This window comes from Micromys minutus, assembly GCF_963924665.1.
Source record: "Micromys minutus genome assembly, chromosome: 11".
NCBI classification, from domain to species: Eukaryota; Metazoa; Chordata; class Mammalia; order Rodentia; family Muridae; genus Micromys; species Micromys minutus.
In genome coordinates this window covers 12,304,004-12,327,389 of record NC_137980.1, presented here as the reverse complement: position 1 = coordinate 12,327,389, position 23,386 = coordinate 12,304,004, and the positions used below count along the sequence as shown (strand labels likewise).

Here is a 23,386-nt window from a genome sequence, read left to right as displayed (position 1 = left end):
AATTTACATGACACGTAGAAGTTTACTAAATAGTGTTCATTCTGGATTTCCAAAAGCAAGGAGAGGTTGGCCACCCTTAAAAGACTTTCAATTAATACGATACATTGAATGGCAGGAGTATGTGTGGGAGCAGGAAGGTGAAAAAATGCAGGACAAAGATTTGGAGAGAAGATAACAGCTTTCTCATCTTCCTAAAACAAAGGAAAAAAGGACTGGGGAGATGGCTCAGTGGTCAAAAGTGCTTCCTGCTGGTTAAGAGTGCTGGCTGCTCTTACGAGGCTGAGGCTATGATTTCAGTTCCAGCACCCATGTCTTCACGCAGCACACAAATGCTTGTTACTTTAGCTCAAGGAGACCCAAGGCCTCATTCTGGATTGTGTGAACATCCTCACATTCACTCACTCAAACACACACACACTCTCTCTCTCTCTCTCTCTCTCTCTCTCTCTCTCTCTCTCTCTCTCTCTCTCTCTGTCTCTCTCTCTCTTTCTTGCTTCTCTCTCTCTCTCTCTCTCTCTCTCTCTCTCTCTCTCTCTCTCTCACACACACACACACAAATGGTAATAATAAAAAGAACAACAAAGCAAGCAAGAATCTGATGGTCAGAAATATCAAGCATATAAAAATTAGAGCATGGAATTCCAAGAGACTTACTTGCCATTAATCTTACCATGGCTTTTCTACAAAAGCATGTATCATAAACGTTAAAGAAATAAATTCACTGCTACTTTCCCCATTCCTGTGTAAAATTATTAACATGCAATGTATTTTGCAGTTATATAATTGTAACTGTTGCATAGGCTGCATGCTCTCATACATATGACATTGTACTCTTAGGGTCATAGTCCATGATCAATCAATCAATCAATCAGTCAGTCAACCAACCAATCAATCCTATTAACAAATGTTCTTTTTGTCAAAACTTTATATCATATTTAATGGTCATATCAATACTGCATATTATAGATTAAAAATTAATAACTTCAGTGCTGAAGAGATTGCACAGTGCTTAAGAACACTGACTGCTCTTCCAGAGTTTCTGAGTAAAATTGCCAGCAACCACTTGGTAGCTTAAAACCATCCATAATTAGATGTAATTCCCTCTTTTGGTGTGTCTAAAGAGAGCAACAGTGTACTCACATACATAAAACAAATAAATAAATCTTAAAAAAAATAGTAACTTCAGTAAAGCAACTAGATACATTCAGTATTCTTTAAATGGAGATTCAACCCCACTGCATCATGAATGTGTAGCACATTAGCAATAAAGGCTGTTAAGACATGAGTGTCAACTGGCATTCAGGTTGTTGCTCAGAATGAACATGTCACCACACTCTACCTCAGCTCATCCATGAAGCTCTATATGTCTGTTATTCTATCTCTGCCAGTCTCCAGATTTAAAGATGCTAGAAATCTTTTCTTTGCCCTGGCCAGCATCCACTTCCTAAGAGCTTTGCAAGTCGAGTAAACCTCCACTCTGTCCAATGTGCTGTAATGTTTAGTAGATGTGGGTTCGAATACGGTGTTCAAGCCACTGAGACCTTCTAATGCACATACTAGATAATACAGAGACTCATGATGAGGTGAGAGAATTAGTTAAAATGCAGTCCCCTATTTTATTAAAAGTTTATGAAATATAAAGGTTGCACATGTTTTTATAATTTGTGACTACAGGGTACATGTAAGGTGAAGTGTAGTTTTCTAACTAAACCCAAAACAACCTAGGAGATGTTAACAGTCTTGCGGATGTTTAAAGCTCATCCTGGATCCTGCCCAGGCAGAAGAGGAAATGGTGTACCATTTTTAAAGTACACGTGTTAAATTACTCTTGAAGACATTAATGTGATTTGAGCCATGCCGTTTCCAGAGTAGAAACAAATTTTTGTTTAATAACAAACTGTTGCTTAAATAAATTACAACCTATAGTGGAATGCTCTAAAATTATTGTATGTGGCATAATAGCAAATTTCAAGTGTTTATGATATTGCTAGGGGGAAGGGGAATGAAGCTCAGGCCAGTATGCCCAATTTAATTTCATTTGGTGAAAATAATTTTAAAAAATCTTTACAGATGTCTTTGCATAATTAACAGTAATTTGTGCTATTACTAGAAATCCTTTTAGTGCACATTTTGTACATTCTCTGTAAACCAGAGATTTTAATTTTTTAATGTGAAAAAGTCATGTTACAAAAGTTGTATCAAGATGCTGGTGAGGATGTGGAGAAAGAGGAACAAACACTCCTCCACTGTTGGTGGGATTGTAAATTGGTACAGCCACTCTGGAAATCAGTCTAGCAGTTCCTCAGAAAATTGGACATAGGACCTGAGGACCCAGCTAAACCACTCCTGGGCATATACCCAAACAAAACTCCAACATCTAACAAGGACAAAGTTCCACAATGTTCACAGCAGCCTTATTTATAATAGCCAGAAGCTGGCTAGAAAGAACCCAGATGTCCTTCAGCAGAGGAATGGATACAGAAATTGTGGTACATTTACACAGTGGAGTACTACTCGGCTATTTCATGAAAAACAGTGATTTCATGAAATTCCTACACAAATGGATAATAGAAGCAATTATCCTGAGTGAGGTAACCTAGTCACAAAAGAACACTCATGGTATGCACTCACTGATAACCTGATACCAGCCCAAAAACCTCAGAATACCCAGGAAACAATTCACAGACCACATGAAGCTCAAAGTGAAGGAAGGTCAGAATCTGGATGCCCTGGTCCTTCTTAGAAGGGAGAACAAAACACTCATGGGAGGAAATAAAGGGACAAATAGTGGTGCAGGGATTGGAGAAAAGATCATCCAGAGACTGCCTCACCTGGGGATCCACTCTATATGCAGCCACTAAACCCACATTTTTTTGTTGATGCCAAGTAGTGCTTACTGGCAGGAACCTGATATGCATGCCTCCTAAGAGGCTCTGCCAGAGCCATACTGATACAGAGGATGCTTGCAGCTAACCATTGGACTGAACATGGGGACCCCTAGCTAGAGAAAGGAATGAAGGAGCTGAAAGGGTCTGCAACCCCATGGGAAGAACAAAATTATCAACTAACCAAACCCTCCAAAGCTCTCAGGGACTAAAACACCAACCAATGAGTTCACATGGAGAGGCCAATGGCCCCAGGTGCATATGCAGCAGAGGATGGCATTCTCTGGCATCAATGGGGGGAGAGGCCTTTGGTGGTGAGGCAGGAGTTGGTGGGTGGGTGAGCTTCCTCATAGAAGCAGGGAGGAGAGGGGATGGGATAGGGTGTAAGCAGAGGGGAAACCAGGAAGGGTCACATGCATGCGCGCGCGCGCGCGCGCACACACACACACACACACACACACTGTTTTTTCTCCAAGAGCTCTTTGTCCACAATTAAGAAAGTGCTGGGAAGCAGAAGTAGAGACCAGTGAATAGCAATACTTCCTATAAATCCAGGATTCTCATCAGGGTTCATGTGTGTGGGGGGGGGGGGTGTTATGACCGTATCCAAACTCGTGGTGAAGATGAGACTTGTTTCTAAATTCTACTTACCTCTGGACCTGCGGTTTCCTGCTGCCACGCTGCCTCATGCACAAGAAAAGGAGCTGCATTTACCCTTTTAGGCCAAAAGCCTATTCCTCATTCTCATGCATCTTTTGCCATTTGTGTCTGTAACTACATGTGCTTTATTTAAAGAAGAATGTAGGAGTAAAAAAAAAAAAAAATGTGTCACGAGTTTTGGCTAGGTTATGTGGATAAGAGAATACACACAGGGCAGTTGCTTTTAAAATTATGTACAAATACAACTTGGTTTTTAAAGGTAATATTTATTTTCTGACAGCCATCGTTTTCTCAGACTTCCATGACAAAAAGATGACAGATCTGGATGGAGCAGAAAAGGTCCCCATGGGATAGACGGACTGTTTCAAAAGACACTTTGAAAGGAAGTCAATGGGGAATGGGTGACACATGGCCCAGGTAACACTCTGCAGCTGCTGATGGCACATGCCAACACCAGTTCACCAGTACCTTCCGGCGACCACTCACTTCCTTGTAACTCCACCGGGTGTGATGAGCAGCATGTCTCAGCTCATCTAAGCTCATCTATCACTCCGTTAGACTTTTTCACAGCCCCCGTTTCCTGGCTGGGTTACTTATGCAACATTATTCCAAGCGGGAAGGCCCAGCTGCGAAAGGTTTAGAATCAGGACTAAGAACACATTTTTATTAGCGCTTTCATCTTGTCTACAGTGTTTTTCTTCATCTAAGTAATGATAGCAGCGTGCTAGCTCCTCCACGGTAACTCTGTGTGCTTTTGGAGGGCAGAATGTTCTCTTCAGAGTTCTGGAGGCCCAGAAGGAGGCGTGTGTCATCTGAATTCAGCATGTGGGGCTGTCTGTGAGGATGAATTCACACACGTGGATGGGAGAGGTAGAGGTACCACAACGGAGAACAGTTTCAGATTGGTGATACCAGAAGGGAGGCAAGAATTTAATACTAAAAGATGAGATTAAAGTGGCACTCTCGGTGGCTATATAATCTGTCAACTTGGCTAAGCAGTATGTTTCTACAATTGCCTTCTTTTTAGAGCTCAGAATAGTATGGACCCAGCAGTATATAAAATGTGTTCAGCAAGATGAAGCAGCTTGCACACAATGCCACAGATCTTCAGTTACCATAATCGTCGTGAGGAGACACTTGAGCCTGCAATAATTCTATCTTCCCTTTGGTCCTTTTAGCTGACTGGTAGGCCAGATCTGGTCAACTTTAATACAAAGGGTGCTGGCTTCTGTCCTAAGAACATCTGTGGTATGAAGGCCAGATAAGAGCAAAAAGTGGTTTCAGTTCATCCTTAAATATGTATAGTTCCAACATTAGACAGTGATTGTACCATACAAACCCCTACCACTAAACCCACTGCATAACTGAGCCAGCCTTTTCCATCACTTTGCATAACTCATTATGTTTAATTCTTTATTAGTTCTCTATTTCTCTAGTACCTCAATTCTTAGTCTTTTGACTAATACCATTCCTGTGGTTATCATCTTTATCTGCAGTTCTTAGCCTGCCCATCAAATTCTTCCACTAGACTTCTTTGAATACCCCATGTAAATTATCTCAAATCCTCTTTGGTCTTCACTAGGGGTTGTGTATGCTTTTTGTCTGCCCACTCTCCTGATTTTGGTCTCAATTAAAACCTAGGTTACCCGAGCTGTATTTGTTTTATTCTACAGAGACTATTTTGATGGTAGTAGTGCCTGGCATATCTGTTATACGAAAGTTATCAAATGCAGGTCACCTATGAATGGAATGGGATATACTGAGTACCCTCGCTTCTGGGTTGTTAATAAGGTATTAGTTTTCATTCTCTGATGTCCTGAAGATTATCCTCAACTTTACCACTTATCCCTGGACTTTAGGGACAGGTCATCTTAAGCACTTAGGGACTGGAGGATAAATACAGTGTGTCACACTTTCTTTCTTCCTTTCTTTCCTTCCTTCCCTGTTACCTGCTGAGACATTAAAGTGGATTTCTGAAAAGATAAGTTGTGACTGAAATACTGAAAAGAATCCTTCGACTACATTTATTTAGAACCATGACCAGACTTCGAATGTTGATTTATGAAAAGGCAAGAACAATGGCCCCACTAAAAGATCCGAGTGTTTCCTCATAAATCCAAGTATTCAGAAAACCCATCTAGCTTTATTATTCTTTGATGTGCAACTTTAATTTCATATTGTAAATTTAACTTGCTTTACTGGTTATCATTCAAGGCCTTACTTGTAACATTTAGTTAAAAAAATAAACAAACAAGATTTCAAGCAAGTAATCATAGAAAACTATGCTTTCAGAGAGTCCTTTCAGCATGCTGATGGATTTTCATTATTTCTTTAACTTTAAAATTTCCAAGTCCCAATCTTTCCATATCACTGTGGGCTTGCGGACCAGTTCCAACATTTGGATAGTACACAGAGATCTTGCTACAGTGTCAGCCTGCTTCAAGTTTTAAGCCTTAAACATTTATTTCTTTTAAACAGTTTAATCTCTACACACCACTTTCCCAGTATTTAGCCTACGGTGAGTAGTTTAGGATGTTGAAAGAGGCTGACAAAGTCCAGGTTTGAGCACTTAGCAACAGATGCTCAATCTCTACACTTTTGCTTCAGGCTACTTTCCTTGTCAAATAAAGCTGTAACGGTAGTATCTGGCTATTACCTCGTCCTTGAGTGTTTTCATGTTAAAATAACTCACTTTACCTTCCAATACTTAGATCTTTACCTTTTCTTATCCCTACCCCCCCAATATAGTTTTGGTGAACCAAGTACATACACCCTCTGAATGGTTTTCCTTCCCTGCCTATGTTAAGCTTAATGGTCTATTTTAATGTCATTTAGAGTTCATTTGAAATAAATAATAATTATTTTAAAATCAACTGAAAGCCTCCACATCATAATAAGGAAGGTACGCAACATACTAAGTGGCCACAATACTGTTATCCCACTCACTTTATATTCTCAAATGAAAGCCGAGGAGAAGCCAGTCATGCTCCTCACTGCTTAGGTAAAACATCTTTTTGGAAGTAAGGCCTGCTCAGAAGTAGGTTTCTAGGGGAGGGCCTTTCAAAGTTAAACATTTAGCTGATTTCGTAGCTTCCGGCCTTCTTCTCAGCTTCTTGGTTCATCATAGCTTTGAGTCCCTCCCAAATGTTTCTAGGGAAACTCCAATATGTCTAGAGGGAGAACAAACACCCCACAAACCTCCCCTTTGCTCCTCTATGCTATCATGGTCACAGTAACACAGAAGCCATTACTTTAGATCGCTAGGGTTTGTAAAGAAGCAGAAATGAGACTGAGTGGGTAGTCTTAAAATACCAAACAATAAAAGCATCACCTCCAGATTTATCTTGGCAAGTCACACATGGAGATAGTAGCTACTCTAGTCACCCTCTAAGCTTTCGTACTGCTGCTCTTTTAATGTGATATGACAAAACTAGAGGCTTTGACAGTTCTTTTTTTTTCTTCTTCTTCTTATTTTTTTATTAAATAGCAGACATACCAACTAACCAGAGACTAGGATGATTACTTCTTTTAAACATGAACTACATACAGTTCTTTCTCCAAAAGGTACTGAAATGGCCTTTCAGACTATCTAGGAATTAGTGTAGGGCAAAGTGGAAATGACATGAAGTTATTTCTCAGAGGTTAGTCACAATTCCCTGTAACAAGGGACTGGCTAGCACCATTGTGAGAACATTGATTATTACATGACTCCAAAGGAAGAACAGCCCCTAAGAACTTTCCATTCATGCTTTTAGATTGCAAGGATGGAGTAACTTCTCAAAGTTTTGTGTGGAACCTACCTTCTTGATAAGTAAACATATTTTCTGTATGTCCAGGAAATGTAAACAGTGTACTTTGAGGATGGGTGTTTCTTTGAACTGCTGGGGCTGCTTTTAGCAGATAGAATATGGGAGTTTACAGTTTCTGAAAACACAGCCTTGACTGGCCAGTTGCCTCTACAATGTTTACAAGTGACTCAGGAGAATCTACTAGTGAATTCCTTTGTCAACTTTGCTCGCTCATAAACCAAGGGTGATTTTATTATCCTCCTGAAGGATTTGTGAGGCAGGAGGGGAAAAGCATCAACTTCAGTTTTGAGGTAGGTAAAAATACACGTCTGACCAGGACATAACATCTATCCACCTGTATGGCCATGCCATACTTCACATGTGCCACAACAAACTAAGGGACACAGAACTAACACAACTGTATTTTCAAGACAACACTGTCAAGTTGTTTAATCCATGCTCTCTGAGAAGTCCTACCTGCAATGAATCATCACTTCATTTCTTTTTCTTCTAGAATCTTGGGATTATCTCAATAACAGGTGTTAGCACATTATACTTCATAGACATTAATTTTCATCTCTTATGCACATTATGAATACAGAGCAACTAGTCATCTATTTTCAATGGTCACATGCCTTACCAACTGTGTAAATGTTTCCTGAAAAATATTATTTACAAGTATTAGGTAATTTTCACAAATGGAAGCAAAGACTTGTTTGACTTTGAAAACTTGGAAAAGTTAATTTGTGGAAGTTTGTGTCAACCTGTGGTACAAGAGAATTTTATTAAGAAGATGAACAATTTTATTATAAGTTTATAAATATTCTTACTAAGCCCAGCAGGAAACACCTTGAATTGAAACATGTATGGTAGTTTCCAACATAGGTAGAAAAGTTATCAGCCAGACACTGGATTCTAATTTTTACTTTTTAAAACTATTAAGATCAGTCTGACATGTGGCCTTTTGAGCATCTTGCAAGACTACCTAGAAGCAAGACACGTTTCCCTGCCCTGTCAGTGACACAGATGAAGCTAATCAGGGACCAAACGCCAACACTAAACAAATCTGGAGACATGGATTCAAGATTCTAGAGCCAACACAGTAGCTAGGGAGAACATCTGGACCTTGCCAGACCTGGGTATCTGTGCTCCTTGACTCCTAAGCTATGTGTTTACAGCCTGTGCAGACGGCAGCTGCCTGGAGTGCTTTATGGCTCCTCCACACCCCACTAACAAAGACAGCTGAATATTCTGTGGGCTTCACACCTCCCAACAGACCCAGTGTTTGCATATCAAAAAGGCGAATTGCCTTCAGTTTCCCTAAACCCTGAAAGAGCCTGTACTTTATAAAAGATCAGGGTGGTGGAGGCTAGAAACACTTGTCCAGACTGCTCAGTATCTACATACTGTTAACTTTTATGTTACTATGGATGTTTCAAGCTCACTATGCCTTCCTCTAATTTCTACCTACATTGTCTAAAATGTCAAACTAGTCAAAAAAGAACATATTAGACAACTCTTTATTCTCTCCATTTTTATATGAGATGTATGCTAACTTAGAAAAAAATGTTGACATTTCTGGAAACTTCAGTTGGTAGTGGAGATGAACAGATGGCCACCCAGAAAGCAAACCGTGAAAGCTGACTACTTACTGTGCACAAACATGCTGAGGAGGGAGTTCTACTTTTGGGACACAGTGAAAATCCTTGATCTAATACAAAGTCCATGGTGAAGTTCAGAGCAGAGTAATTATCATAACCTGATTTTGCATTCATAGTAAAATAGACCAGTTTTAACTAAATATAGGCACTCCAAAGATCTTTTGGAGAACAAGCAACCCCTAAAAAATAGCAAGCAATCTTACCTAGATGTTAGACAAGACTGTAATCCACACAGCCTTGAGCACTATTTCAAAGCTGGTGGTCTAGCTAGCTCTGGCGGCCATTTGGGCTACACAGTGATATACTCCTTTACAAGGCTTCATGTTCAATGCTTTGCTTTTATAGAAACTTCACTTTTAAGTTTTTTTTTTTTTAAAGCTTTTAAAGGAGCAGTCAAACCCAGTAATTAATTAATAAATGCTATGTATAGAAGTGTTTTCAGCTAGGATTTAATTCCTCTTTGCTTTGAAATAGCAACTGACTTTTAGCTGAACCAAAGAAATGTTGGACAAACTTGTAAGTGTCCCTTGATATGTATACGTCATTGAGTCTGTTCATTCCGTGTCACAGCTGAAACACACTCTGAGCACGGGACCCAGAACAAGCAGATATGAGATCTGTTTACCACCTACAAAGTTACAAAAGAGACTCCAGTTTAAGCTGACGGGACATAAACTAGACAACTAACACGCTTGGGGAGCTGCAATGGATGTTCTATTTGAAAGACTTGACACTACAGAGGAGAAACAGATGATGCTGTTCAATCGTCCTTCTACCTGCTGCTCTCTTCACTCTAAGATACTCTTCTTCATAAGATGGCAGCGATATCTCTGTGACGAGAAGCCCAACTCATGCTAATTAAAGAAATAGTGTTGTTTAAAATATGTTAAACACCTGTAATAAACTACAGAATTTGCCAATAGAGGTGCTCTGGTTAGCAATCAAAAGGGTTTAAATATGAATGCAATCCGTAAGAACAGTAACAACAAAAATAGAACAGTTTTTTTTCTCAATAAAAATAGGCCAGTCACTAGAAGGTATCATTCTGTGAAGACATTATTTTGAAGCCCTAGTCAAACGAGCCTGTGGAATTTGCCACTGGGTTTCTACTTCATGCCTCAAGAACCTTAGGAAAAGTGGTTCTGACATAACAGAGTGTAATACTGGAGTGAGAGACCGAGGTTGATGGCTACAATCACATTCCTGTGTATTAAACTGTTACATCTGAATTATTCATACAGTTCATTGGTCCAATAGCACAAAAATAGAGAACCGCATCTTGAAACGTATCTCATTCCATGTTCAGAGACAAATGGCTTAACCATTCTTCCCGTTATTTTCTGGAGGCAAGTCCTTGTGTACAGTCTGAGGGCAACACATGCTGGTGGTTTCCAAAGCTACTGTAAGAAGAGGATGCTGAAGGCCATCACTATACAGCATATGGCGACGTAAGGACTCTTGCGTTCACCTGTTGAAGAAAACGAGACATTCCTCTTGGTTGTGTGAATGACTAATATGGATATGATAAGGCTACTACTGAAAGAGGGGAAAACAAGGACCCAGAGGCAACAAAAAATAAGGTGCATTAAAACTGCAACGCAACACAAGGCAATAAGCTTGAAAAAGGGATTGGAAACCAAACCCATTCTTATCATGTGTTGTATCCATGTGAGTGACCATGCCACAGTGCACATGTGGAGGTTAGAGGACAACTACAAACTGGGCTCTTTCTTTCCGACCTTATATGAATGTTAGATACTGAACTCAGGGTAGGAGGCTAGTGCCTTTTCCTGCTGAACCATTCGCTGGCACATGAGATATTCTAATGCTAATTAGTCTTTTTCAAGTGTGAACTATGTAGATGTCAATGTCTGTTTCAATGTAAAAGGGCTGGCTGGACACAGCTGGCTGCTAAATCAATGCCATTTATGATGCGTGTACCCAAAAGCACCAATGATGTGCCCCTAGAGTCATGGGGATGCTTTGCAGCAACTCAGAGCCAAAGGCAAGTTGGCTCTTTTCCTGAGATAAAAGCAATTTCTACTTCTACACAGGAATCTACTATATAGCACTGAACAATATCTTCTTTATATTGTGGTAGAGTTCATGACACTTGTTGAGTTTAGGAAGCACTTGTATGTGAAAACAAGCTAGACAGCTAATAGCCAATATTACTCACTTAAACAAATAAGCATCAGTTTCCCTTTCTCTTCTCCCCCCAAAAGACTACTTGTGATACAGATACGGTATGGCGACGTTTACAGTCAGACTTTCATATGGTTGGGATGAGAAGTACTTCATTTGGGAGATTTTAGAATATCTGTCTAAATATCTTTGGTTGAGAATTCCTAAAATATTTAGAAATTCTCTGAAGTCTGAAATATTGTGTTATCTCCACATTCAGACAGTTTCTAAGATCTCAGTATTTCAATAAATTAAAATCAAAACTACTATAAAGAGTCAATTCCACACTAGTTTAAGAGTGGCTACATTTGGAAGCTTTCATTCGCCTGATCCAGATCTGATGTTAGCTTGAGAAAAATATCTTGCCAGTACAAAGACCATGTATGGGAATTCAACTCATTTTAATTGTTGTTGTTTCTTAAGCAGCTGTACTAATTCCAAGGGTACCAGGCTTAAGAAAGAAAGGAGTCACACAGAAACAGCTGTGTAACATCTGGATCCTCTGTAAGCCTACGAGAGATGGCTCTGACAGTCTCATTTTGGTTCGCCTGTGCTCTCTAAATTCCATTCCCTGTAACCCAGCTCCTAATCTCACCTTAGATGTTCGTTCACTTACCTGGCTTGTCAACCTGGACTTCCCTCTTTAACTAAAATTCTCAAACTCATTTTGTGCTAAGAACTTCTCCATTGAGCCTACATTGATACATTATCATATTTATACATGTGTCAGATAAATGCCAAAAATCACAGACAATATCACATATATTGAAGAAGCAGATATTTAGCCAGGCATGCAATCAGTGGTTACAATTCCATCCTCCAGAAATCCCTCAGTCAATGTGGTCCACAAAACTGAGATCCTGTCTTCGAATCTAAACCAAAACAAACTAAACCAAACCAACAAATATTCCAAAAGAAAACAAAAAATACAGACTTGGTATTTTGAAAAGTTTTATTTACCTTTGCCCCACCCCCTCCTCTCAATAGACATTTAACAGACTGCCTTCTAGTAAAGGAGGATATATAATGAAAAGGTATTAGAGTAACATCAGTTCAAATGAAAAAAAAAATCATTAAAAAACCCAGCACTCTGGATCACAATGGTAATTCATTAATTAGGGCTAAAGTCTCATGAAGCACCCACTGACCCATAAACCTATGTAGCTCTTATAAAAGCACGTTACTCTTTTCAGGGCTGGAATGCTCACCTCTTAGCATTGTCACAGTAAACACCCAAAGGGAGCAATTATCCCTGTACTGAGTTCCCATCTGCTCAGTATTAATTCTTGAGGAAGGTCCTTCCTCATCTTATGACTTAGAATGCTATAATTTACAGATGGGCTTCGTTTTCATGTTTTTCATTTACTTAGAGATCGCCATGTGGTAGAGCTAAATAAATGGCTTTGTTGAGCTTGAGTAAGGATGCGACTCCTTGTCTGGTGAAGCAAGTGAATGTGAGATGGCTGCTGTCATTTGATCTGTAACAAGCTAAGATCTGACCAGCTCTACCCCATGAAAATCTCAGCTATTCTTCTTAGGGGGGAAAAGCTTCTCTTTGTGTGTGTCAAGAGTAGAGAGAAGCAGGTGCCTGAAAAAAAAGCATATTAGCACCAGTGTTTCCAAATCATAGAGTTTAAGCAAATGCTTTCAGATACATGCAAGGAGGAACACTTAGGGAGGGGGATATAAACAAATGAAAAAAAAAAAAAAAAAAAAAGGCATTTATAGTTAGAAAAACGGACCACAAACGAAAGGGCACTTGGTTGGCTACCACAAAAAATTGTTCACACGCCTAATTTGTACATAAAATGGACCAATGCCATCTCAATGCTTTCTTTACGAGTTAGCAGTGTTATGTAAGGAAGATGGAAACTTGTCCTCTACCACGTCTCTCTGCAGTACACTCAGGTTCTCAATTACCTTGTTCTTAGCAATACTCCTGAACAGACAGTTCTTTTTTCAGGGTGACCCGTCTCCTCGGCAGTTTGGTTTACACTTATGAGCATTAGGCACTGGTTGTGGTATCTACTGGTTCCTTTTCAAGATTTCTTCTGTTATTTTAGGCTTTGCTGCCATTATTCCTGACTGAGTGCCAGACAAGTAAGTGCCAGACAAGTGCCACACAAACCTCTTCAGTAACCATGTGTTGTAAGGAGAAAAGTAACCATTACAAGATGTACTCTGAATTTCACATGTAAATTATGGGATGTGCACCTTCACCCTCATGCAAAATAAAAATAAAAAAAAATGCATCAAATGTTTCCAAATCCTGATTTATAAATTAACAAAATAGCACACGATCCAGAAGGGCATGGTATGAACACGTATTACAGACACTGTCTAAATTTGCTCCAAGTCCAGAAATGTACGTTTTCTTCTATTTTTTCCCATCTCCCTATTAATAAAATATGGCAGTCTCCAATCACATTAATTTTAAGTAGTAGAAAGAAAAACAATTAGTAGATTCAGTGAACCCTTGCAAAAAAAGCATACTGAATTGAGAATCCTGCACTTGTGAATCAGACATCGGATTGCCACGAGTACAGTGGAAACAAAGGGCCAATACTGTCGCGCCGAGGACAAGGATGGAGAGCAGATCGGACACTTACCAATTCGGGCACACTTCCAAAATATTCCCAGTAGTCTGCACAGCAGGAAAGAAGAACAGAAACAATGAGAAAGCCAATGATGTGTTTCCATCACAGAGAACATTCACTCTGTTTCTAGGTTTTAAGCTGTGATCTTTGCTACACATCAGAAAAGTGCTCGTCTGACCTGAGCCACCACTCATTTATGAGCACAGAACAGGATGCACTGGGAACCAGCCCCAAACAGAAAGTGGAATATGTGTATCTTAGGTCACAGTGAGGGTAGATCAATGTGCGTGGCTAAAATTTATATAAGGAGTCAGTCAATTCATTCATTTAACTTCAAGTTTCTCAACATTTTAGAAGTCGGAAATATTACATGTCCATTTGAGTACTGATTTTGAGAAAATGAAAATGATGAGTTTTGTAATATACTAGATTTATTTCTTGCAGATCATAGCTCTGTTTCATTATCTGTAACTGTATAGTCTAGGGGCAGTTCTTACCTGTGCTAGTCAATAAGGAAATCTACAGAAATGTGCAGCTACATTGTTAATATAATGAAAATTTTAATTTAGGTGACAAGTGTCTGAACGTATTAAATGTGACAAAACACATATTCCAGAAATGATAATTAAAATAAAGATGCTTTAATTCCACAAATAAAACATTATAAATTAAATGCATGTACATATATGGACATATTTATGCGGGATACAAAAAAAGCAACAGCTTTGGTAAATGAGCCATCAACAGAAAAGCTATCCAAACAGCAGACACCATTTTGTTTGTCTGAGATGTTATACATATAACTATGTTTACATATTTTTATAACTATATTTATAATAAGAGTACTAGTTAAGGCAAATCAACCTTACATATTTCTTATATTAGGATTGGCTCAATAAAAATCACAGACTAAATTTCAGGGATATTTATAATAGGCAAATGACCTAAGCTATTAACAGTGCCAAAGTGTGCTTTAACTCAGTCCTACTTACTGAGTTACCGGGAGGAGGTCCTTTCTCTCTTTAATAACAGAGTCTACGCTCAGAGAATTTTATAAGGGATGAATGAATCAATGATTATAGTCTTTAGAGCAGTAACATGTGCGATGCTGAGTAATGTTAGGACCAAAGGCACAGGTGACAATGTTACTCAGAATTCGCTTATTCAACAAAGAGTCAATGAGTCAATGAACTGTGGTCACCTAGGGCTCACAATAAACACTAATGATTTAAAGCTACCCTGGTTGAGTAATATATATATTAATGAACTTCGTTAGTCGCTAAAACCTACTGTAATCTGGTATTTAATTTCTATGGCTTGAATGCATATGCACCCGGTGACAGTGCTGCTAGACCTAGGAAACTACGAAAAAAACCTAAAAAGCAATTTTCCAGTACTGCCCTGATCGAGACCATTTCAATCATCAGAAAAGGAAGTGAAATTTAAATAATGAAGTCATGAAAAACGTATTCCACCAGATATCCAGGGGTCTCTATCTAACCTGGTGTAGACAATTACAAATTTATAAGTCTCAGAGAAAACATGTAAAGGAAAAAGAATCTCTGAAATATAAAAACAGAAACCCCGTTAGGGGCCTTTAATGTAGGAGAAATATACTACTACTCAACCTCTACTGGAAGGTTGGCAGCCCTGAGAACTCCTTCTTCACTGTAGCATGTTACGGACACATTCCTACTCCCCAAGAGAAGAGGGGCAGACATGTCCACATGCAGCTTCCTTTGAAGGAAAAAAAAATCCCATGACAGTACTGGAAAAGTAAAAATACTCGATTATAATTTTATAGTGATTATTTTTTATGATGAGCTCCTATTTATCAGGCCTTAGATATAATTCCACATTATTAATCAACTAGAATAAAATGCAAGAAATCATGTATAATAGCTCAAAAAGGGTAATATGGGGAAAACTGTGTTTCTGAGGTTATCAGGGCACTGCTATAAAAACGGATAGAAAAGGTAAAGAATTACTGAAAACTGTTATACATAGAATTAAGCGGCCTAGTGATGTCAGTAATTTGCATTTGATGTTGATGAGAACTGTCAATTCGCTGATTATTACTTGCAACATACCCAGTTTTATTTCTGTCCAGGACGCTGGGTGCCAGGGATCGGATATAAGCACACGTACATATAAGCAGCAAGATTACAGTCAACAGACTCTGAAAATTGAAAATGGCAGACTACAAAGAGAAAAAAAAAAAAAAACAAATTAATATCACAAGAGAAACTTCCTTTGCAAAAAATGTCAGACAATTCTGCATCACGGGCAAACAGGATGTCGTACAACATGTGATCTAGCATCATGAAGTCTCTAAAGTCCACTTTCTTTCCATTCTCTACGGCAGGGAATGCAGGAGATACAGTAGTAAATGTAAAGTCGTGAACTTGGATTCAAAACATCCAAGAAAAGTGGACTCAGTATATAATTAGCGCAGAATGTTCAAGGTAGGCAGAGTCCGAGACATAACAGTGTGGCCTCCACACACTTAGTGTCTGGCTCTCTGACCCCAGTGCAATCACTGCCCTATCAGTGTTCATCTGGGATTTACAGACCTGGGCAGAGCCAAGGAGAATGATTAAATACTGACTAAAGTTTCTTTCAAGCAAACTCTTTGCCCGGGATAACCATGTTTTAAGTTATGAGATCATGTTCCTGGCCCTGACAACTACTAAGATTATTAGACATTGGTGAAAGAAAAGCACCTGCTTTTCTTTTCACTGTTATTTGTTATGTAAGAGCTCCTTCCATTCTAAAGTTAAAATAGGAATCCTAAGAGGTATAAATTTGAATAGGCAAACAGAAAATCATACGCTTCAAATTGTAAAAAACAAAAAACAAACAAACCAAAAAACCCCAGGAGATTGGCTCACTCTTCAATATTCAAGTGCAAGTGCTCTCAACTGCTGAGCCCTCTCCAGACTCTCAGCTCAGCCTTGTCAGACATCTCCTGGAACCCACCAGCCCTCCCTCTATTTCATATATGTTCTTTTCTTTTCTAAAATGGGCCAGACCACTCCTGAACTAGAGACCCGCTGCATTTGCTTACCAAGGGCTGGGATTGCGGGTGAACAGGCAAGCTTTCTCTTGGGCATCTCTTCTCTATGCTTTCCACAGCAATAGACTTTGATTATAAAAGTCACACCTTAAGTGTGAACGCTATAGTGTCAGACTGCCGCTAACATCTGGCTCCACGTGTGAAGCGCAGCACAAACCCAAAAGGCTGACCCACTAAAAACACTTCTAAGCAGTTGCAAGAATATCACAGTATGTCATAAAAACAGTTCTATTATATATAAGCAGATGCATAAAATACATCAATTCCATGTAACAGTCAACAGTAACAAGTTGGATAATTTAGAAGCATTTTTTAAAAACCAGGAGGAAATCTGTCATAATTACTTTTCAAAGGTAAAACTGCTACTTATAAACCAGGTGTACGTGGAAACCTCAGAAGCTAGTGATAAATGGTCATAAGCTGTAAGGGAATTAAGAAATGTAGAGGGTGCGTAGCAACACACATAATAGCCTTCAGACACATTCACCAAATGAAACACAACACAAGAGACTATCATGATAGGAACTAGAACAAAACCTTCAGATTTCTTAGCTTAAAAAGAAACACACTACATTAGGATCAAAGGAAAAATCTTAAAGACAGCAACACCCAAAACAATCACCTTCCACTTTGTAGATTTAGGAGACTTACAAAAGCTCTTACTAAAATGATTTTTACATATTTCCTATAAATAAAACATTGCTAAAAGAAGTAAGGATTACCCACTACTTAGCAACAGCATGCTTTCGTATTTATACTTGCATGCGTGTGCGGAGGGCAGAGATTGGAGGTTTTTAAGGTAGGATCCCTCATGAAAACTGGGCCTTGCTGATTCAGCTGAACTAGGTGGACATCAAGTTTCTGAGTGTCCCAGACGTGGGCTTATAGATCCACTTTTAAGACGTAGGTACAGGGGATTGAATTCAGGTTCTCACACAAATTATACTGTGTTGAGTAAACAGAAGGATGTCAAAGCTGGCCTAGGCTTAGATCTAAATAGTGATGCAAATGGAGAACAGGGATGCCTGTGGACAGGTTTCATTAGTGAGTTTTATGGTCTGGAAGAGAGGAATGAAAACTTGGTTTTTTGAGAGAGAGTTTCACTGTTGTAGCCCGACAGTGAATTCAGTGTGGACTATGCTAGCCTTGAACTCAGAGATCTGCCTGTCTCTGCCTCCCAAGTGCTGAGATTAAAGATGTGAGTCACCACACCTCTGTTTTTGTTCATCTGGTGTTTCTTTTGTTGAATCAAATGATCAAAAATACTGTATAACTGCCATTTTAATACTTGTTTCCCTATGCAAAGTTTTTTTTTCACTAATGTAGCAAAGGTGGTATTTAATGTGGACAGGCTTTGAGCTTGGGTATTAAGTTTGCATCTGTGTAAAACTGATGAATATTAAGTAGAAAACACCACCATGATGGCTGCTTTCAAAGATCATTTTGAACATTTGAATATACGTGAATATATTGTTTGTACTTCCTCCTGGGCAAACAACAGTAAGTATATTTAGGGCAGACTCTGGAGAATGAAGTTAAGACACCAAGGATCTAAAGACTTAGACTGTATGACTTCCTTTATTGGGAGTTTTCACCTAACAACAGTTACGGACATTCACCAGGTAATCCTTTCACAATATTATCTGCATATTTAACATAGTTGCTATCATCTGTGTATTACTGACAACACACACAGCAATTATCTTCCCGTGAGAAAATGATGTCTTTCAAAATTCAACAGTAACATATTGTAGCACTCCAAGAGATGGCCTGGAACCTTGGGAACCAAGACAGGTTTCAAAAGAAAAAGCTTTAATAAGAAAGCAAATTCATAGCCAATCCACAAATGACTTCATTCCAAAGGGCCATGAATATGCTGGACTCCAGCAAAAACAAAATGCTGGCACCAGGGACTTGAGGACATTTTTAGGAAGAAGGCTTATATTAAACAAGAGATGCCAGGGGCAAAATGGTTAGTTTGCATTGTAGGTTCACCATCTTCCTACTGAGCTAAGTAAATTAAGCATTTGTGTCATGGAGTTTCCTTTTCTCTCCTGAATGTCTTTAAAAACATGCTTAGTGGCAGACACCTGAGTTGGTTTCTCACTGTGTGTAGGGAAAGCAGATTTCACATAAAAGGCTGAGTATACAAAGGCTCACTTACCCTTCTTTTATTTTCCTGTCTTTGAATTTTTTCATAATAAAACACTCACCACCAGGCCTAGCTGGACTGTGTATATGTGAACAATCATTTACAAATGAAAGCTGTTTACACACAAAAATATTTCAAAATATTTGGTAAATAAAACGTTCTGGGGTCTAAGAACTCTATAATTTAAACAAATGAATGGTAAAGTCAGATGTACTTACACTGTTCAAAGGAGTATTTTCTAAGTTATGGACACCAGCCTGTCAACTAAAATATTCCTCTTAATGCTTAGCATAGCTGTCTGCTGGTACAAACTAGTTTCTGAATTAGGAGAAACAGAAGAACTACTTTGTAAAAAATAAAAAAAACATCATTTTCCATATGAAAACTCTGATAAGGGAAGAATGGGAAGCTAAACAAAGAAAGCATCTGATAACAAAACAGAAAGATGCACAATTTATTAATGGGGTTAACTGAGAAAAACCAAGGTAATTCGAATATTGAGCGTATTAATTTGATAATTATCCAAGAGAAGTTTACCTGTGGTGAATTTATATTTGTCAAAGACATTTTAGAAACATAAAGTAAAGGACAAAGATATCTGTATTATGTGAGCAGCCTAGGCTACGAAGGCTGAAGGCAATTTTTCCTAGTATCCATATCTTGCACTACCTGTAACTCCAGTATTTTAGGAAGAGCCCAACTTTGAAGAGGCTCACACTTTGAACAGGGTGTGTTGTTCTAACTCATTCTAGAACACACATTTTCAAGAGCCCCATATAGCTAAGTAAGCAAGCTTGCTAAATGAAAACTTCAGATACTCAACTACTTTACACCTTAAAATAGTCATAAGACATGCTAACTTTCCAGGGACTACAAGTATATATGCTCTTATGTGCTAATCTGCTAATTACTAAGTTTTGGGTTTTTTTTTTTTTTTTAAACCTTTTAAAATCCATGGTAAGTTAGAGATATCAAAGTAAAATACAAAACCCTTCACCAGGTTCTGACCAGTTTTCTTTACTAGAGCAATGGTCCTCAGCCTTCCTGACCTTTTAAGACAGTTTCTCATGTGATGACCCGCCATTCATGACTCTGTTTCTGTTGCTACTTCTGTAACTTTGCTAGCACTTTGAACTAAAATGTAAATATCTGACACGTGAACAGAGGTGGTGAACACAGGTTGAGAGCCACTGCTCTGGGGAAACTAGAAGATGGTCACTGTTCTTCTTACACATAAAGAGACTCTGGCTCCTTTCCACACATAAATGTGCTTTATACAGATTTTGTTTTAATAGGATGCTGACATAAAGAACACAAAGCCAACATTTCCCATAGAATATCTTCATTCTTTTTTTTGTCAATTTAGGGCAGTGCAACATTTGTTGATTTATGATTTCTTATCTGTAAGAAAAAATTACTTTGTTAGACCTCTCTGTAGGCACATGTCTCCAAGCTTTTTTAAGTGGTGGGCAATGGCTACATGAAGCTAGTCTTGCACTGGTGCAGGTACAGAAATGCTGGGTCAGAGCAACTTATGAATCACGTCCTGACTAAGTTCTGTTCATCCACATTCTATACAGGTTGATCAACTTTGCAGTTTCTAAATAGTCCTAGCCAAACTGTTGTCAGCTCACATCTCTTTAGATGAATGAAATGAAATATATGGCTCCTATCCTGCTAAAACTGCTACAAATTTGTATAAACCAATACAAATTTATTACTGCCTTGTATTACTAAAGTGCTCCCTACCCCTGACATTTTGACATGTAGTCATTATTTCTGTGGCAGCTCTGACCCTACTCTTCCTTTCTTTTAAATGTTCTCGTAACCATACTGCCCTCTGTTCTTTAGGATAATCTTCCAAATGATAATTTGGATACAAAGTCTCTATTTAAGTTTTTGTGTATGCTCATGTGTTTTTTTTCCAACGAGGTACATTCTCTCTATCACGTCTATAAATGTGTCCTTTCCATAAAAAAAGTATTAAATAGCATTGCCTTCAATCAGGGCTACCTGTGGCATGCACTGGAACAGAATACCAACACAACTAAAAGTAACCCTTAGGCTTGTGGGACATAGAAGCTCTGTCTTGAACTTAGTTCACTCAGAACTGTGCTTCCTTTTAAACCACTGTGTTAGTGGCTCCGAAGTCATTTTCTCTCAAGCTCTTCACTTATGTCTATCCATTGGAGCCTCATCACCAACCGTAACTATCCTGACCTTCATAACTAACCAGAGCTTGCAAGATCTCGGAACAGCCATGCTAGAGCCGAGATAATGAAGTCAGATGAGAAGCTAGCTACCCGACCATCTTTCTGAAGTAATGTACAATTATGTAGTGAAATAATTCAAGAATTAGAAATACAAGCATCCTGGACATTTGTTTGCAGAACTTTTAAATCAATTTTCAAAAATCACTTGTAAACATTGGGTCCTGGGGTCAAACAATAAACAAGTACAAAAGTAAATTAAAAAAAGAATCACTGGCACTTTTCACTTGCAATGATTGGTTACTGTCAAGACTTAATCTACAGAAAGGATAAGGTCTTAAGTTATAATATTTTCTTTAGTATTGGATTGTGCTGGCTCCGTGCAGATTCGGTTTTAGTATCAGCAATATGAAATGTTTACCTTGTTCGATGAGTAAGTAAGGGGTTCTTTGTCTTAGGGCTTCAAATATTTATTCCTCATATTTAGAATAACTTTTACTGACATTAACCTCTCCAGTTTAACTCCTCTGTACTTTAAAATTGTGAGTTAAACACCGAAGACAAACATTCAAAACACTAGCTAGTATCACTTTTACTTAGAAAAATATACTTGTTTGTTTTAGAAAAAAGTAAAGTAGTTTATTCTTCTCTCAGGAGAGAGAACACAGAATCAACACCCTTGACCTAATTATGGTAAAATTTACAGTGCACTTGAAAACTGGGCCAACATTGACAAACCTAGGTCAGATCAGCATCTTCCAACTAGGTTTGATTAGATAGAAGTGTATATGTACTATTATGAGAAACACAGAAATAGTGATAAATATTAGCCTGCAATTACAAACACATGCTGCATATACAAGTGACCAAAACTGATTGAACACATGACTTGTCTTTCAGGACCAGAGTCAATTACATATCTGGATTACTTGCATCTCATCTAACTGGTCCTGTTTCACAAGTGTATAAAGACCTTATCTACTTCCTTTCTACTACAGACTTTGGTTACAAGTCAAGCCATAGTTCAGAGTTCATCAATCTTTTGCAGTGCCAGTAACTATCTAGTCCAAAGGTAGAACCGATACTTGATTAGTAGTTTAAAAAATTGAATTCTTGATACACTTCGATAAAATAATTCCAAAGATATTCTGAAGGGTAAAAAGCAAATCCTACATGAAAAAAATGTACTTTGCAATCAAGGGGAAAAAATAGGTTGTTTGGTAAAACAGAAAAGCTAAATACCTAAGTGATAGGGCAGGGGATCTAGCATTTACCCTAACTCTGATAAGATAGATGCATTCACAAAGTTTTAAAGATCATAACTAATGTCTATTTTATGTATGCCCTGACCACAGGGGCTTTCTGTTCCTTGTCCTGACCTCTGTTGCTGTTACTATTTGTGATTTACAGTGCAAGGTTTTCTAAGGTCTAAATTATTAAACAATTCATAAAAACACTCACAGGAACTCCCAATGAGGGTAGTGGTCTGCGAGCAAGGCCCAGGCCAGGCAGTACCATGAGGAAGCACATTAAGCTCCTACAAGACAGATCCACCTTTATAGGGAACTCAAATCATTAAAAACATTCGTTTGCAAAGAAGCCTCATTAGAACTGAAAGAACGACGGAAGGGCCCTATCTCGCCATTGATTCAACAGGTAAAACGGAAGGAGTAGGATCTAGTGTTAAGAAACCCGCAATAGATTAATTATTACTGAAAGATTGCAGGCTGGGTGACATACGGAACACATAAAAGAAAGGGGGAAAGGTGGAAACTGAGCCTTCCGCGTTTGAAAGTGGATATCCGTCCAGATATGTGCAACCGATCGCAATCGGTTTAATGGAATTCCACCGCAATTCCACTAAACAAGGCAGCAAAATCTGCCTCTTCTCGAGGGGCCGAGTTCCACCACCCGGGCTCTTCCTAGGACTGTTGGCCTGATGCTCCAGGCTGAGCATCGGAGGCCGCATGTCCCCCGGCCTGTGGACCCTCGGGTCCCGGGAGAATCACGCTAGCACCAAGGCGCCCGCGCCCCACCGCACCCGCACCATCCTCACAGCCCTCGTGAGCCGCAGCCCCACCGAGAAACTCAACCGCGGCCAGGGAGCCCAGGTTCTTACCATAGTGAGGCCGGTGCTGGTCCAGCCACATCACCCTTCCGGGCCGGGGCGGAA

The 23,386-nt window shown here is 38.9% G+C and overlaps 1 protein-coding gene across 1 annotated transcript; it reads right to left on the bottom strand.

Moving 5' to 3' along the window:
* Window positions 1-5,561: 5,561 nt before the first annotated feature.
* TMEM167A (transmembrane protein 167A) lies at window positions 5,562-23,386 on the bottom strand. Its single transcript, XM_080924756.1, has 4 exons — window positions 23,333-23,386; window positions 15,866-15,975; window positions 13,788-13,822; window positions 5,562-10,462 (listed from the first exon to the last, which is right to left on the bottom strand). The coding sequence occupies exons 1-4, from the start codon at window positions 23,333-23,335 to the stop codon at window positions 10,392-10,394; spliced, it is 219 nt and encodes a 72-aa protein (XP_080780882.1). The 5' UTR covers window positions 23,336-23,386; the 3' UTR covers window positions 5,562-10,391.